Source organism: Excalfactoria chinensis, chromosome 3, assembly GCF_039878825.1.
Source record: "Excalfactoria chinensis isolate bCotChi1 chromosome 3, bCotChi1.hap2, whole genome shotgun sequence".
Taxonomy (NCBI): domain Eukaryota; kingdom Metazoa; phylum Chordata; class Aves; order Galliformes; family Phasianidae; genus Excalfactoria; species Excalfactoria chinensis.
The window spans coordinates 25,955,404-25,974,747 of record NC_092827.1 but is presented as its reverse complement, the minus strand read 5'-3'; the positions used below and the strand labels follow the sequence as shown (position 1 = coordinate 25,974,747).

At 33.8% G+C, this 19,344-nt stretch overlaps 1 protein-coding gene across 8 annotated transcripts in view; it reads right to left on the bottom strand.

Annotated features, from left to right (window-relative positions):
* ADGRB3 (adhesion G protein-coupled receptor B3) overlaps positions 1-19,344 on the bottom strand; it is a 439,215-nt gene that overhangs the window by 172,658 nt on the left and 247,213 nt on the right. For all 8 annotated transcript variants that reach the window (XM_072331126.1, XM_072331131.1, XM_072331133.1 and 5 more), the window contains 4 exons: positions 17,782-17,928; positions 17,028-17,103; positions 10,392-10,494; positions 5,159-5,202 (listed from right to left, as the gene is read on the bottom strand). In XM_072331126.1, coding sequence (XP_072187227.1) covers positions 5,159-5,202; positions 10,392-10,494; positions 17,028-17,103; positions 17,782-17,928 — 370 coding nt within the window. The remainder of the gene's footprint in view (positions 1-5,158; positions 5,203-10,391; positions 10,495-17,027; positions 17,104-17,781; positions 17,929-19,344) is intronic.

The window sequence follows — 19,344 nt, the reverse complement described above, 5'->3', positions numbered from 1 at the left end:
GACAGAGCAGCTGCCCCGTAGGGCCTCTCCTCCCTCCCCTCCCGGGGCCCCGGAAAGGAAGGGAAAATAAAACAGTGGCACTATGACAATACAGTCATCTTAAAGATAACTGCTTTTGGCAGCTTATGGCTTAGACAGGTGTCCTCTTTGCTGGGTAACAGAAATGGGCAAAGAACTTGTTGAAGGACTGGACCCAGAGAATGGCGGTGAATGAAGTTATATCCAGATGGTGATTGGACATGAGCAGTGCTCCCCAGGGGTCAGTATTTGGGCTGGCCCTGTTCATTATTCTTATTGATGATCTGATTGAGGGGATTCAGTACACCCTCAATAAGTTTGCAGATTACACCAAAACTGGAGGAAGTACTGATTGCCAGGAAGTAGGAAAGCTCTACAGAAGAATCTGGATTGATGGGCTGAGGCCAATTGTACAAGGTTCAACAAGACAACATGCAGGGTCCTGCACTTTGTTCACAACCCCATTCAATGCTACAGGCTTGGTACAAAGAGCCTGGAAAGCTGTCCATGGGAAAAAGATCTGGGGGTGGTAGCCAACAGCTGGCTGAAAATAAGCCAGATAGTAAAAAAGGCCAATGGCATCCTGGCATGTATAAGAAATAGTGTAGCCAGCAGGAGCAGGGAGGTGATTGTCCTCCTGTACTTAGCTGTGGTGAGGCCTCACCTCAAGTACGAGAAAGTCACTGAGGAACTGGAGCATGTCCAAAGAAGAGCAATGAACCTTGTTAAAGTTCTGGAGCATAGGTCTTATGGGGAGTGGCTCAGGGAACTGGAGTTATTTAGTATGGAGAATAGGAGGCTTAGGAGAGATCTTATTGCTTTCTACAGCTACCTGAGAGGAAACTGCAGCAAGTGAGAGGTTGATCCCATCTCCAAGGTAACTTGCAATAGCATGAGAGGTAATGACCTGAAGACCAGGGGAAGTTCATGTTGGCTACTATGAAAAAAAATATCATCTCAGAGTGTTGGAATGCACTGGAGCAGGCTACCCAGGAAGGTGGCGGAGTCACTGTTCCACGTAGAATTCAAGAAACTCATAGATGTGGCACTTAGGGACATGGCTTAATGAATATGGTGGTGATGGGCTGACAGACTAGATGATATTAGACCTCTTTTCAGTCTTAAAGAAGACCTCTTTTCAGTCTTAAAGATTCTATTATTCCATGATATTTTCAAAGGCTTGCAAGCCCAGGCCAAACATAGAATAAGTGTAACACTTCATTGTGGTAGTTTAGAAACAGCAATAAAGAAAGTAAAAGTTGACCTGCATTCCCTGTCAATTTTATTATAAGGCAACAAAATGCAAAAGTTTTTTTGTTGGTATATGTATAAACTACATTGTATAACAGCTACATTCTACCCTGCAAGCAAATCTGAGAATATCACAATTAAACTTCTATGTCTGCACTGAATGAATTCCTTTGCACACAATTTTTACACAATTGTAGCCAAATCTAACAGGAAAAATGGGGGAAAATGAATAAGAAGCTCTAGGAGACAATAAAATAAAATAAATAAATAAACATTTTAAATGCTCTTTTTAATGGAGAATATTTTAATATAAGTATGGACTGAATTAATAAAGTTATGTAAGTTTATACATTTTCTCATTTCTCATATGTATGTATTCATGGTTTTACATATCTTAACGCAGAAGTGTAAATTTGTATGGCAATAGGAAAAAAAATATAGACCAGACCTTCCACTTATGCTAAACTAAGATTGCATTGTATTACTGCCAACTGTATATTCAGCAGGCACAAACTGCTATGAGTACACATATGGACAAATAAAAGGCTGTCATACTGTTATAACATCCTTCTGTAGCAACTGGCAGAAAAGAGCCTGAGAATCCTAAAAGCCTTTTCTTTACTTAGTGCTGTGAAATGTCATGTCACACCGCAAACAGCTATGGCATGCATTGGCTACAACTGATACTTTCCTGCAGAGAGCACATGTGCTTGCATTATGTCTAGCACGCTCCGAAAAGAACAAACCTGCTGCATTGTTTTGCACACTAGTCAGTGATCGCTGAAACTCCCATGTAAGATGATTGCTCATTCCAGTGATCTCTGTGTACGCCACACCTTCCACAACCTCATGGCGGTGGTGTTCACTGAGTGTTGAACTGAAGGGGTACTTGTGATAGTTAGTACAATGTCACCAAGTATTCAGCTTCTTACTGTGCTATAAATTCTGCAGCCAGAGTCATGCATCCACATTCTGGATCCACTAAGACAAAGGAATAACTTTCCCCAGCAAGTTTTCTTGTCTTCTTGGACCTCATATGTTACAGTCATAGATTCGTATATTAGAGAATGCAACTAAGTTCAAAAAAACTATTCAGACAGCCTACAAAACTGCCACACTAAATGATATTTGTTTTTAAATGGAAATGTATCCATGCATATTCTTTCAGACCCTGGGTTTACATAGCCTTGTCCAGACTTACATGAAATAAAACAAGGAAAGGAAAAAAACAAAAACCCCACACAAACAAACAATGATAGTGATATGGCTAAGATTTAGGTGTGGGTGTGCTCACTAACACCAGAACAGTAGAATTCAATATCAAGGTGCTGGGACTTGGCTCCTCAGACCATGGATATTTCCTTAAGTAGCATGGCAGTGTTCAAGCAGGAGAGGCTGCGAGTAACACACACAGCCCTGAGCTTGTAGATCATGAGGTATGGGTTGCTTCCAGGAGGTTGAAAATTGTGTTTCAAGCTCCTCAGAGAACTCCTATAAATAAAAAACTGAAAGGCTGGTCCTGAAGGTGCCAAGTAATCTTAGTTTATATAAAGAATCCTGTGGATTCTTTGCTGGTTGGGACTCACCACTGCCTCCCTCTTTCTTCTTTTCCTTTTTAAAGAGGTAGGAGGAAAAGGAGAAAAAAGAAAACAGAAACTTTGTTTTTAGATACAACCAAGTGATCTTGAGACTGAGCTTATTCAGAGTCTGGACAACACTCTCAGAAATATGGTCTTATTTTTTATGATGATTGATTTTGATGATACTTTGTGAAGCCAAAAGTTAGACTTGATGATTCTTATGAATCCCTTCTCACTTGAGATATTCCATGATCTTATGAATCTGTGAAAAGTCATCCCTAGAACGCGATCCACTTTTCTTTCTCTTGACAGATTGGGATTACTGTATCATGAGCATTTCCTGACAGCTCGTTCATGCCTTGCAATGCAAACCAGAAAAGGTGCAATTCCTTATTGATTTTTTCTTTTACTTGATCTAAGGAAATAAGTTTTTTCTCCTCAAATTGTCACTTACTAATATCCCACATATTTTCTCCTACGCTGAAAGGAAGAACACTCAGTATCACTCAGAACTCACTTTAGATATAGATTATAAGGAATTGCCAATTAGTAGTCAATCTACTGCCAAGCATGCCCAAAAAGCAGATAAACAAAGCTTCCCTTTCTGTTGGAGACGTTTTAAGCTGACAAGATCAGTAGAGAAAACTATTGTTTACTGAATATGAACTTGCTGTTCGTGCAAATAATTACATGGCTATAAAGGTGGCAAAAACCATTAGAGAATACTGCTGGCTGAAAAGCACTTAATTAAAAAAATATTAGCATAGAGTTACTGATCAGTTAAGAACCTTCAGCTAAAAGCAGAGTACGTTTGTTGGATTATTTCCAAAATGCTTGCCAAACTCTGGTTATGCAAAAATCACCCAGTTTGGAAGGATGCAAGCACAGCACAACTCAGTGGGATCTGCAACATGGATGAGGACATCAATCTATCAGATCTGGTTGTCTGTTGTTGAGACGACTGTCTAGTTCCTGAGGCTTTAGAAAGAAGTGGAAAAATAAAAGCAAAACAAACCACCAAGAACCCAGTTGCATAGTCTGTCACATATTCCATTGTTTGAGATTTATGAATGATAAATTCAGCATTATGGATCTTTCTCAGTACCAGAATACAAATTCTGACACATTCTGGAGTAAATATCAGTAAAATGCTACAGAATATAAAAAAAAAAAAAAAAACAACAAAAAAAACAACAACAACAACAAAAAAAAAAAACCACTACTGTCTCAAAATAAATAAATAAAATAAAATAAAATAAAATAAAATAATCCACTGCTCCCACTGCTAACATGATCTTTTTTGCTGTTGTCTCAGATTAGAGCATTCTTATAAAATAACACAAATACATGTGTAAAACATGTGATATGATAATGACATCTGTGCAGAATTTGCTGATAGAAGATATCTTATTGTGAATATTTGATGTCTTATAAAAAATTTCAAACTATCATGTTATTCATCAGTGTACTGATTTTGAACTCAGACTAAAGAACAAAAGCACTAACAAATTCACAGGCATACAACTTCTAACAATGCAAAAGGGTCTGTAAAAATGAAACAAAAATCATACACCTGACCACGAAATACATATATTTTTAAAAATTGCTACAGCAATCACATAGGGATCCTTTTTGGAAACATTTAATCTGTATTTAGCCTTTAATTCACCTTGACTTTAGTTGAGATTTACTGTGAAACATTACTGAAGTAAACTAAAACTGTGTAAACATAGATTTTTATCTAAAACACACCAATTTTACTATTTTACCTCTTTACAGAACCATCTTCTGTTTTGCTGCAGAAGAAACACACTAAAAGGTAGCAGACAACTGCTATCAAACTTTCACTATTTAGTATAGAGCTATTATTTTATTAAATTAAATTTGAACATTTGCACCAACTTAAATGAAGATTGCTGTGGGATTCACAATTGGAAATGATATTTCTCCGTACAGGAACAGAAATGGGAGGTTTCCTTAGACACCTGTTTGATCAGTTACCCACTCGTCTGTTGCTCAGCAACCGGCATCACAGAACTACAGCTCTCAGACATCCTCATTTTAATCTTGAAAGGGCAAATTGAAACATTTCTACATGAGTAATTTGTTTCTGGTGAGATTTTGTGTTACCCCAATTTACATAACCACGGAAAGGAAGCCATGTGACTGGAGAACCCAGAACTTCCACTCTGCAAATGGATTATTTTACCTGTCCTCACACCAACGCTTTCACTGACTGTGTACTTAAATATTATTAGGCGTTATAAATATTTCAGCCATAGTCATAAAAACAAACATCTGTCACTTACGTTCTTGAATCGTCCCACAGCACACAATATGGATTCAATGTACCCTGAAAAGCAAACGAAGAAACAAATTAGTTACTGATATTCAAAGAAATACATCTTGCTTGACCTAAACATTTATTCGGATCCCTTTCAGTAAGAACACCTTTATTTTATGATGAATTGATGCCACTAAAATTGCAAAAGGTTACTTCTTTTGGAATATTTAAAACACTTTAAAACATCAGAGTGTCATTGTATTCTCTTTTAGGTAAGGTAAGCTTAAAGTTGTCCACTTTCTATGTGTCTGTATAGTTGAAATATGAGATAATTAATCTGTTCGAAGACAACTTGAATGAACATTTCTGGGTGTGTTTAGAAGCAGAGCTATAGATCACAGCTTATAGGGCGTATGGACTCCACATTCAATACTCTTTTGTATTTTTGTCACTTGAGTATTAGAGATTTTTGCTCAAAAATCTTTTTCTTGAACTTCAGAATACCAGTTCCTATCTTTTTGAAGTCAATAGCAGATATATGAGTTGATTTCAAACAGTATGGGAATTTAAGTTCATTACACATCATAACACTCTGGATAATGTTTTAATGTTTTAGGTAACTGATTTGTCTTTATTATTACTCACGAAGAGTTGAGACAAAATTAAAATTTACACTTCAACCTTAATCTTGGAAAACCTTCCTTTATCAAAACTGAAAATGACTTAGAAACACATGACTGGCTAAAAACTGGAAAACAGTATTCCTGTTCATCACAAACATCAGATATTCCCACTAGTCAGAACTATGTAAATAAATGCAGACATAAAGAAAAAATGTATCTAATAAAATCACAAGAGACATGAATAAACAGGTGGAATACACTATTTATTTATGCAAATGCTAGTCTGCTTCTCTCATGAACAGTGTTGGTATAAAAAAAGTAAAGTTTCACAGAAAACTGATTTTTTTTTTTCTGAAATGTAATTTATTTATAGAAAAAACCATGAATTTAAAATTTGTTAATTTTTGAAGTTCTTCAATTCAACTCTTCATGAAAGACGAAAAAAGATCATTCTGAAGATGAGTGCACCAAAGGTATTTAGAGAAATTTTGATCCTCTACTTCACGATTTTGCTGACTGCATTGAATTTTATGATTGCAGTAGAACTATTTAAAACCAATGTTTACTTATTGTACTTTACAGAAATGTAGCACTATACAAACATAAATAAAGAATGTTTATAATACAAAGTATCTATAATACAAAGGAGTATAATACAAAGGAGTAGGGAAGAGGTTGGTGTTCAGAGCCCTGGGCACTTGAAGATCCAGAGGCCAGGTCTTGATCATTAGCTGAAAGCCATCATGTATAATGATAAAAAGTGATATGGAAGAATAAGAATTAAGAAAAAAATGGATTGATCATGCATAACTAATATATATATATATTTTTATCAATTATATTAATTTGCAATTTGCATCCTAAGACTTGGTGAAGAAATTCTACTTACAACCTGACATAGCTGTAAGTAGCTTTTAAGAAGAACTCATAACTAAATTGTAGCATGACATTGCCCATCTGAGACCCAAAAGCAGGTATCATATAGTTTATGCTAGTTAGTCCCATAGTACAAGTAGAAAAAATTTAAAAAATAAAATAATAATAATAATAAAAAAAAAAAATCAGCATGATAAGTATTACTCCTGTCCTTTAATAAGGTTCTGTATGAGAATTTGCTTAACCAGACATAGAAAAACAATTTCTCTTTTGATACCCTGTTCAAGCATCCTTCAAGCAGTGCAACGACCATGAGAAGACTGTCTTACTTTCTTCTTTACCCTGAACCTGTTATTCCCTTTTGTACACTCCTTTTGGGCCTGGCCTTCCAGCAACATCTTTTCACACTGCTGTCATTGAGCTACCTTTAACAGCCACACCTTTCTGCTAGGGCAGCAGTCATTCATCACAGCTCTTGCCAGTTGATTACTTAGCTGAAGTGAAGGAAGCAGCTCCTGTGTCCATTAAGGTTTATGACTGCTGCAGTATTGATTTAAACACTTCAGTACAAGACTTGGATATATCAAAAATAGACATATGTATGTGAGTGTCCATGCATATGTAACTCTGCTTGGCATGTAAAACTGAACCTTCAAGATGTGATTGGCAACTTTGACAGCTATGCAGTACAATGCCAACCGTGCTTTGTAGCTAGCGTTTTCAGTCTCATTGAAAATTTCATGTCCTACGCTACTGCTGGCTTGCTACTTTAAAGTCCTTGGAGAAAAATTCAGGGAGAGAAGGTGAGAGTTCTTATTATCTCTGCAGCAAACAAGGCTTTTTTCTGAGTTGCACAAATTTTAAAAGATTACTTTAGAGTCTTATCACTCAGTGTACTGGAGAAATATCAAATTTATCTTTAGATAACATCATCACATTCATATTTAGATAACATGATTCTTCTCTAAATAACACATTGAAAATACTATTTTCACTATCTTCAACTATTATATTTTAATTTATTGGTTATATTCTAAATAGCACATGAACCTGCAATTTATGCTTCCTCCATATCCTCACTTTCTATTAATCTACCTGCTACTTCTGTTATAAGATGAAGCAACAGTAATAAATTTTGGAAACATGAATAATTTAATCCTATTTTGAATTAAAGATATTAACTCTTATTAATTGACTGCATTTATCCATTTTATACCCCATAATATTTTATCTAGTTAATTCAATCAGCGAATGGGGAGGTAAATTAACAAATGTGGGAATATTATATATATTGATAGGCAACTCTAGAGGATGCTTAAAAATCATTCATTAAATCCATTTGAAAATGAACTGTTCTGTATAATGAATATAATTTCAAGAACAAAGGTCTGAGAAGAACAAAAACATGAGCCATTCTAAAAACAAAACATGTAAGTACAATAGTAATAATAATAATAATGATAATAATAATAATAATAATAAAGATGTCTGTATTTAATTTTTTATTTAATAATTATCATCATCATAGTATCATAGTATCGTGCGAGTTGGAAGGGACCTTAGAGATCATCGAGTCCAACTCCCGGGATTCGAGCCCTCTAGTGTAGCAGAGCGGCAGTTTACCACTTGCGCCACAGGGGGGATTCGAACCCGGGCCCTCTGGTGTTCTAACACCGTACGCCACCAGGGGCACACAATTATTAGCCAATTTAATTGACATTGTGATTAACTATTGATACATTACATAATGCTCAAACTCTAAGGATATATAAGTAATAATTTTATTTAATTTTCTGTATCCAACATACGTTTCAAGACTATGTCTTGAAAAGAAAAATCACCAAATATTTAAAGACATTAAAATTATAATATTGGTTTCCATTTCCAGAATCTGTAGACCAAAATTTTGCCATTGTAACTGCCTGTTCAACTACTACATCCAGATGGACTGATACTCTACATAAATGTACTGTGTACACTTCAGAACCGGGAATTTGTTCCAAACATCTGATGTTTCTCTAGATCAAATTATAGGGAAAAAAAAGTGGAGCCTAAGTTCAAAAGAATTGGCTCTGATCTCTATCTGTTGGCAATGTTACTGACTTTTTGCTTTGTCAAGACGTGCTTATTCAGTTCTCATTAATTTTCACTTACCATAATGTTTACAAAACAAGGTGACAATCAAAGTCTCTAAACTGATCTTTTGTAATAATGGAGTTTTATCTCATTTCCTTGCTTTTGAAACTTGGAAAATCTTGCTCTATAACTGACTCAAAGGGATTCAGAATAAAAGAAAACTAACACCACCTTATCGCCCTAAAATATCTCAAAATTAAACATCAGCAGAGAACCCTGAAAACAAAATTGCCACAATTCCTCATCACCTAACTTGTAATTTTGCGAAGAGGTACGTTGTCAGTTCAGCTTATGCTCTTTTTTTATTTGTCATTTGACGTTGAGTTAAGCTTGCAGTAAATTTCACTTGATGTTCTTGAATGTTTAAACCTGAAATAATCTAATATTGTCAAAAAACCTAGATTTTATTATTATTATTATTATTATTATTATTATTATTATTATTATTATTATTGTAGTTCCTATCATAACATATACAAAATTTGGCTTATTTAGTCATAAAAATGAATTAAATATACACATGTAGTTCTTATTAACTATTCCTGAAGAAAATCTTATGTCCCCTGCATTGGAGCTTTTCTGGTTAGTCACAATTACCACTGAGGCCAAAACAGTTGTTTTTTTCTAACCTGGAGTAAAATGTAAACTGAAGATCTAGGGTTCAAAGAACATTCATCATACCTTTGCCCAGAGACATTAGTCCAAAACTGTTACTGAATGAAACACTGGAAACGCCTGCAACTGATTTATAACTGTGTAATCCCTAGGGAAACCATTCATAACAGAAAAAAAAATTGTCATAGCTTTACAGTCCTTTGCATAACAATACCATTTACTAAAGTTCTAGTAACTATGTGTCTTATGATTACCTTTTTATGTTTTTATTTAAAGTAAATTCTAATACTTTCTCAATGATATAAATAGAGTTTATTTGCTATGCCTTCACATAAACTACCACCAACTTCGTTACATAATGGTCTTTTCCCTGATATAAGTGACAAAAATTTCCATCAAAATACATATTTTATTCTCCCTCTGGCTACAGGCAACTGCCAAAGCAGAATGAGTAACTATTACTATTTCTTCTTTGGAGTTAGACTTTTTCATATTTAAAGCATTTTAAACAGTAAACTAGATGAAAATATTACAGAATTAAAAGTAATTGCACAAAAATTGCACGCATTTGTAAGAGAAGCAAGGTAAAGTGTAATGGGAACATTTTTCAGTCTGCTACAACAGGTTAGATACTAACTGGCATTTCAGCAGAAAATAATGAAAGCAAAGAAGAAAAGGCCTAAAGCACTATGTAGCTCTATGGCATTTGTGCGGAACAAAAGATTAAGTATGCAGAACAATAGTAAGTTTTCAATTTTTTTTATCCATCAAACCGATTAATGGAGATTTTTCTACAGAAATTGTTGTTTAGAAGAAAACCTAAAAACACACAGAACAATGATTAATTTTCCTTTGCACACACAGTTGCATGAAATCTATATACTCACTCTTTAACTTTAGCAATTATACTGGGTTTTATTCTTTGATATTTAAACCAAACCTACTCCTTTCTTTCATATGACCTGATACACACTCTTAGAAGATCATATAAATTGTCTTTGTACTTACATTAGACAGATGTGCCAGTTCTATCTCTAGGAAAGAGTCCGTAGTTTTAGGTTCAGGTCGTATAGTAACAACAATAATTTTTGAATTAACAACTGTAAAATTCCTGGGGGGAAAAAACAAGCAAAAAAAAACCAAAACATGTAAAAATTGAAGATTTAACTTTATAATGCTAAATGAGGCAGCTGGTATTACATTCAAAGAAGTGTCTCATGGGTACTTTCCTTATCTGTTAAATATTCATGGAGAAAATGTATATTTTCAGAAATGGTAAAATTCATTACTCATTATCAACTGTAAATGACACAGTAGAGGTTGAAAAACAACAATGGTGGCAGACATGGATGAAATTAAAGTATGATTTAGTAAATAGAATGATGCATCAATGACACAGACATTCTGTCAGCTTGTGAGTGCGTATCATTCACTTATCTTAAAGTAGACCAACTAGTTATATTTTATGAGATAGTCATTTTTCTTTCTAAGAGCTGTGTTGGACTTTTTTTCCACCTGTTACATGTAAAATTTTGAAGATGGATGAATGCAGTGGCAGAGCCTAAAGCAGTGCTGATGCTGCACTCAGGAGAAAAATTATTTGTTTCCAGTTGTGAAAAATGATTGACTTGGTATATGAGTGGGAAACTTAATCATCTAAATATATTTGAATAATAGTCTGCATTTTTCTTCTGACTGAAATCCTACCAAAAAAATAAAAAATAAAAAAAATAAAAAATAAATCAGTCTTTCCTGGATAAGTCAGATTAGTACTGGTTTCGTGTTACAGTATCAGTTTACTCAAAATAATATTTTTATGTTAATTTCCCTTATTCATAGTATGTCTCTCTTTCGACTTAAAACATGTATCAGAATGGCTTGCAGCTACCTATCTAGGACAAATCTGGGAATTGTCAAGGTTATGCTAATACGGGTATAAAGATATGTTGACATAATGTTCATGTTCATCCTTGCTCTCTATAAACCCCTCAAGGCTTAAAACAACTGCCATTTATCAGACAGTTTATGGTGTTCCCTTTAAATGTAATGCTGCTTTCAATAGAGACACACAGAAAAAAAGAATGAAACCCTACAGAAAAACTTAACAGGCAGATGTTATCAAAGAATGAACTAGATATTCTAGATTTAACTATAACTCACTATCAATATTTTTATATTCTTTTTTTATTTTTAATTACTTATTTTCTCTTGAGAAATGGTATTTAATAGAGGATTCCATATTGCTGGATCATTGTCATGTCTACATGTAATAGAAATAGAATCTAGTAATAGAAAATTAGCAGACAGCACAAGGTGTGAAATGATTCTTCTGGGAAAAAGTATGAACTAGTCAAATTTTACTCAGCTAAATCAAATAATGGAAATTTTAATGGATGTCACTTTCTACTTTCTTTAATTCCTATATCTTCACATTGGTTTCACTGTAAGGACTCACATAGTATTGACAAAAAATGTAGCTAGCTCTCTAACAGACAAACATTTAATGTTTAGAAAACTTTCAGAGCATGCTGTTCCATTGCATTACATACATACAGTAGCTGCTACCTATAAATATTCCTAAGTAAAAAATAGTTAAAAACACCAACAACAAAACTTCACATAAATACAAAACTTCTCTAACAGACCATGACAGGTAACAGTAAGGTTTACTAGATTATTAAAAGTTTTTGTCCATTTTGGAAATTCACATAAGCGAGATTAAAAGCTGATACCAAGTACTTCATTCATGGTCAAACTTCATTACTGATAAATTTTCCTTGTTGTATTGAGATCCATTCTGATCGATCCAGGGTGAGATGGAAAAGTGTAGTCTAGGAACAATAAATTTGCCTTGATCTCATTAAAAACCCCACCTAGCCACTTAGGTTCTTAAAAATCCCCCTAAGTTTGTTTCATCAGAAAATACATATAACTGGCTATATAGGTATGAAGTCTGCTTCACTCGCTGCTTTTCTGTCTGGGCTGAATGCCTCATTTTATAACTGATGTTATCTTTTTAGATTGTCTCTAGGAGAATGTGATCTGGCAAGTATATGCTAAACCCAATAACACATGAGATGATACTGAATTCAGCTCAAAGAGTTTAAGTCACAAAAATTTATCTCAACACCACTAGTGCAGTACAAGTGGTATTTGTGTTGAAAACCATTTTTTACATTTTTTTTTTTTTTAGTGCTGAGAAAAATTACTCTGAAATTTAAATAATCAGATTTTACATAACTTCCTGAGAGGTGCAATATGTGGGTCTCAATACCTCTCTTGTTGGAAATGGCATAGAATCTATTTCACTGAGCAAGTACAATATGACAGGTGGAGACTGACTTCTCCACTGTCTCTTTCTCCTTCATCAAAAAAATCTATCATCTGCAATGAGAAATGAACTTGAACAGGATGGTGTTCTGTTGGCTTTCTAGAAATGCACACATCAGGGTGAAATTTTGAAATTTATTACTGAGAAAATATATTAAATTTGACAGGAACTATAGTTGAGTAAATCCTTGAAGTTTCAAGAAAAAAAAAAAAAAAAAAAAAAAAAAAAAAAAAAAAAAAAAAAAAAAGCTTATCTTGAGTAAAGTCTTAGGAAGAAATTCCAAAGTTGCCAGTTGCCTCCCTTGTGTTTTTTATATCTGAATTAATAACAGTATTAATAAAATTTTATTAGTTAGCTGTTTTTCTGTCAAGGTATATATCCCGAGGATGTTTTATATATTGGGGTATACATAATTGTTCTATGTGACAGTGATATGAAATTAAGTTTCTTTTCTTTTCTTTTAAGAATGACACTGTGCTGCCCAAGAAAAAATGACCATATTAATACGGTTGTCGCTTTCTCAACACAATATGAATGGAATTATAGTTCTGTGTGAATATTATATTAATTACAGAAATATTACAGATTCTATGGAAGTAATACAGTGAGTAAATTCCTTTTGAGGTACTTCTTAGGTCCATTACACTGGCTGACATAAGAAAAAGGCTTTTTAAAATGTACAGCATTGAAAGTACTGTGTTAGGAATGATGGTTCATGTGAGGAAACAACATATCAGTGAATTATAACACGAAAAGTAAGGAGGTTGAATAAGCATCAGGAAGAAGTTTTGCTACAGAAGAATCACTGAATTTTATTTGTTCTTATTTCTAGGATGAAAAATTAAAAACTAACTTACCGTATAGCAACATGCAGTATATTCCTTCAGAAAGGAATTGTAACTACAGTGATTATATTTTTGCATATTTTACTGAGAATCAATTTATTTTTTTAATGTAAGAATGTTATTTAAATGTTTGGGGATGCAAATATACAGAAATAACAGGTAGCTCAATATACTCAAAATATTCAATATTTCAATATCAAGAAAATATCTACATTACATTACATACAATAAGAGAGCAACACAGAAAATTACATTAGGAAGTAGAAAAAGATGCAGAAATTAGAAAAATTAGAAAATTAGAGTTATACTTTTGTTAGGAAGAATAAAGTATTTCTTCCTCTCTCCTAGTCTTTTGGGGTAAATTGTTCTAGCAAAATTCTTTTAATAATTTCCACATACCACTTGAATTAATTGCTTCTGCCGAAAAGTTTTAGATTAATGTAATTGCCAAATTCTCATCACATACTGAGTATGCAAGACTCATTGTTAATAGATTCTATGCCAGTTAAAACAAGAAAAATCAAGTCCATATGTTAAAACAGTTGAATTTGAAGCTTGTGAAATATATCATGTAGCACATCTTAGATAATGTAATCCTCATTTTATTCACAGAACACCTGCTATATATCAGAATGGGACTCTGTGGTTAGGTGCTTCAAAAGATCTCCTCTATCAATATAGTGATATTCTGATATGTTTATTTTTATTTTTTTATTTATTTAGTAGAAAAATTCCTTCAAAAAATGCATACACTTTCACGCTTCACAGTCCTGGTATTAATCAATACATGGGAATGCACCACCTTTATTATTTTGAAAACTATGGAAAACAGATTTAATACAATCACTTACTTTACTCCCACCCTAACTCTGACTGAAATCCCATGGGAGGTGGTATAGCATTCTGAATGTTTATCTGCAGCCAGCAGAAGTCACTTCCTTTATCATGTTCATAAGGTGTAAGGTGTGAGACTGTGTTAAGGCCCTTGAACTCAAACAAAAGCCCATATTACTTAATCTTGGTTCACTTTTCTGTTCATCTTTATTTTCAGCATTAGCAAACCAATTGTCATTTTACTTAGACTAGTATCACATGCCATACTTATCGAAGATGGCTCTTTGTTGTCCTTTTTTTTTTTTTTTTTTTTTTTTTTTCTCTTAATTTACACATTGTGCTTAGCTAGCATATTTCTAGGCATCATACAAAAAAGATGATGTCATCTCCCTTCAAATTAGTTTGTTCTGTACATAGTCGTGCTGAAGTATTTCACTGTATTCAGCACTACTATAGCTACAATATTACATTTATTGAGATTATATAAGATATGAGTGATAATAAATGTTGGGTATTACCTTTCATTTCAAAACATATGCAAAAAATAATAACACTTTTCTAAACACAGGTGGATGTGGATTGTATGGCAGCCTTCACTTCATACATGTTCTAAAATAAGTGTAAAATGATAAAGCATCCTATCATAAAGATTCCTAAAAAACCTGCATTGGAATTCTATTTGGTTTTTGTTTGTTTGTTTGTTTGTTTCCTGAAAAGTCTAACATTGCAACAAATTCAGCACTAAATATGGTTGCCACTTTTTTCCAAAACAGAGCTATGTTTGAATGAATGCTAAAATGGTTTGAATGCATCAAAATGGATTGGAACTGTGCAGTCCTCATGGACTATTGTGCAAACTCATGGTACTATTTTAAGGTCATAAGATCAAATTTTGGATATGATCACTATGGGGAAAGCAATCCAGTATGATACACTTCCTGATGAGGTAAGAGATGTAAACTGCATAAGTTTTATTGTAATTTCTTTATAAATATTAAAGAAGCAGAGGGAAGGACTGAGGTGCTGTAGTCCTGAATAAATAAATAAATAAATAAATGAGACACTTTTTTTTTTTTTTTTTTTTTTTTTTTTTTTTTTTTACATTACAGATTAATCAGGACTTTTATTCCTTATTCATGCACATAACAGAAAGTAATAGCGCTCATTTCCTTTTCTTGGGCAATTGAGAATTGGATTCAAATAATACTGAACATATTCAGAGGCAAAGTGGGATATCTTCATATTTGAATTTCTAAAGACTTCATTTATGAATATATACACTTAGATTATTAGACCATTTTGCTTTAGAAGCTCACAAAACCTCTCTATGAACTGAATTGTACAGGGAAATGGTCAATTTTGCTGTAGAAATCAGCAACCAGATGAAAGCAGAACAGATAAAAGCAAATTGGGAACTGTAGTGAACCTTTACACAGCCCAGAGTACTTAAGTTGCTGTAATTTTATGTCCCTGTTCCTTCTACTTGGGGTGCTACTGATTCTAGTGAAAATACAGTATGGCTTAAAAATCTCAATTTTCTTATGGACTAAATAAATGCAAGTAATAGCTCTTCATACAAGCGAATATACAGTATCCAAAAGTTCACACTCATGTTTTTTAAATTAGAACCATTGGCCTCTGTAATCTGAAAAGACATGATTGTACTGTAGGGTTTACAATGCAAAGATTTGAAAGGTACTTGGGTACATGGCCACCTCACTGCTTTTTTAGGACTGGCAGAATTTCTCCAAAGTCTGCCAAAAAGGGCTAAATATGATAACTGTTTGCTTCTGTTTTTCTAATATGGGGCTAATTTCAGGAACTGGCACAGCAAATGCAAAGTGCTTACTGATACTTCAGAAGTGGATGAGCTGTCACTGTGCCCTAGGTATAAATGGCTCTTGCCAGCACTCTGAAGGCTGACAGGTATCCTGCCAGGACACTACTCTTCGCATTGTACTCTGCTGCAGGGAGATTTCTATCCCTAATATTGCAGCTACTCAGTGCACAGCACACTGCAACCTTACTGGGAAGTTATGTTTTTGTTGTTGTTGTTGTTTGTTTGTTTTATCTTAGTGCTTTTTTTTTTTGTCAAATTACATTCAAAGAGAGCACTTTTGGTTTTCCAACCTTTGTCTCAACTCCTGAAATTTGAATGAAATACAATAGGGAAACATGATCCAAAAGTTTTCTAATCACTATCCTTTCTATTGTGACTTCATTAACACATACTGTAGTGTGACAAAATATAAGCCAGTTTATTTTACTGTTAAAAAGACATTAGTAGAAGCACACAAGTAGTAACAAGATCAACAGTAGTGAGAAGTACATGTGGCCTGAGCCACATATTGAAGGGAATGTTTCCTTTTTAAGCTTAATGTAGATTAAATAAAACAGAAATGAAAATATTTTGTTAAAAAACCTATCTCTATAATATAAGCAACTAAGCATGAACAAAATATAACATATATATTTCAAATAACTATAAGAAAAAAATATAACATATATATTTCAAATAACTATAAGAAAAAAAATCCCGTAACACCTCTGCACATTTGGTCACGGCTGTTTGAGTTTATCCAGACATGTAGTTATGCTAATTAATAATGTATTTATGGTTACAGAGTTGCTTACCTCAAAGTGGGCAAAATGAGCTCTAAATTTTTGTACAGCACCGCTCCAAGTACAAATACAGTTGATTCATCTAGTTCTAAAAAGGGTAAGGAAAAAAGATTTTAAAATACTCTTTCCCAAGCCATGATCAGCATAAAAAAACCCTCCTGAATATCATTTATCTCTCCAGTAAAAATTGTATTTTCAATAAACTACCATAAATTTGAATTATACTGTAGAATCATTTCATAAAGATGTTACACTGTTAGGAATATATCAAAAGACTTAAACACTGAAAATCACATTTTCAAAAATCCATCACTGTGTACTGACATCCATGCTAGTTCATCTACTTTTATAACGAAGCGTCCTCAAAGATTGTCTTTAACATTTAATATGTAGCAAATAAATTTTCTAAAGGCAAAGATATGCACTGCCATGGCATTTGTAAGTTGCATTTGAAGCTGGAGTAATCTGACTGCTAACCATTATGTGGTAAAAGTTATGTCATCTGTTGGAATGGTCCAGTCTGCTGGGAAGAAACAGAAGCAGTGGGCTCAGAAGTGCTATGCTTCAGGCCATCCTGAACTACCATAACTACGATCCAATCTCTTGTATTTCTTCAGCACTTCCTGTTCGAATTATGAAATTAAATTCCATCCTTTCCCTCTGGAATAAAACAACTTCCATATTATACAGGAATTCTATGAGACAAAGACCCTGAGTTCCCTTGTTAAAATTAACACAAAATTAACATGTTGATACAGTTCTTTACCTGTTGACATAGGGGTGAATATGTTTTTTGGAATTACAACCCTATCTTCTGAGTTTCGTGCCCAATCAACCATTCCTTTTCTTCCTTTCATGGGGAAATTTATGTCAGTTAGAACAGATGCAGCAGGAAGCTTCTGAATGCTGGCCACTAGAAGGAGGAATAAAAAAATCAAGTAAGATTGTTACGTACTTTAACACATCAAATAGTGATAAAACAATAAAAAAAATTCAATAATGCATTTCAAGTAAAGTAGGACTTTGTAGGACATTAACTATCATTGAAAGTTTCATTTTCTGTATATTATGCCATTCTATTATGGATTAATTATCATAGAACCATAGAATCATGTGACTTGTATGGGACCCTGAAATGTCATCTAGTCCAACTCTCCTGCAAGAAATAGGGACACCTGCAGCTAGATCAGGTTGCTCAGAGCCCCCTCCAGCCTGACTATGAATGTCTTCAGGGATGGAGTACCTACCTCCTGCCTGGGCAACCTGTGTCCCTACCCTTGTTGTAAAAACCCTTTTCTTTATATCCAAACTAAACCTCCCCTCTTTTAGTTTGAAACCATTAACCCCTTGTCCTATCACAACAGGCCCTGCTAGAGTCTATCCCATTCTTCATTATAGTCTCTCTTTAGACATTGAAAGGCTTCTCTCAGGTCTCCCTGAGATAATTATGTTGCACTGATACTATTACTTGTCAACTAGATTCTCCTCTTAGCAGGGAGTATTCAATGTACTTGCTCATACTCTGGAACTCACATTAGAACATAGTTGTATCTGCAGAGTAAATTCTAAAATGATTAAATGTGACAGTAAAAGGAGGAGGATGCTGCAAATTGCTTTGGGAAACAAATCTGCTAGATGCAGGATAATGAAGCAATAACAGAGCCTTTATCCCATATACAGGCACAATTTTAAGACAATCCCATTAAGGAGAATCACATATTAAAAGACCTCATTGTTTCCACATAAATGGGAATATTGCAATAAAATACTTGATTTCTGTTCCTAAAAAAATAATTCCCATTCTGAATCCTTAATTATATTTTTTCATTAAAAAAAAAAATAATAATAATCCAAAACTTCCAAACAGCATTACTATCATATTTGTAACAGATATAGAAAAACAGAAGAAAGAGGTATTAAATCATATAACAAGCAATTTGTAATTTTATTTACTCATACTCCTTTTCTTTGCTTTCTAACTCAACTATTATCTGGAAATCACTTTTAGCTTTGCTGTGAAATCTAAGTGCAGATTCCATGGCAACACTGCCAGTGTCTAGTAAGACTCCAACTACTTTTAAGGTACTGACAGGGCTGCATGAGTTTACGTGCACAGAGAGAGATGACAAAAAACACCTTCAGAGTCCTAGCCCTTTTCTTAATGTAAACCATGTTGATAATCATTTCCTGTGCAACGCTCATCCTAATTAATTTATGATGAGGCTAACATAGTTGGAAGAATTTGGACATCAGAACTGTACTTTGATCTGAGTAATGATTTTTCTCCCAGGTTTACACAAGGGTATTAACTGTAAAGACGATCGGGACA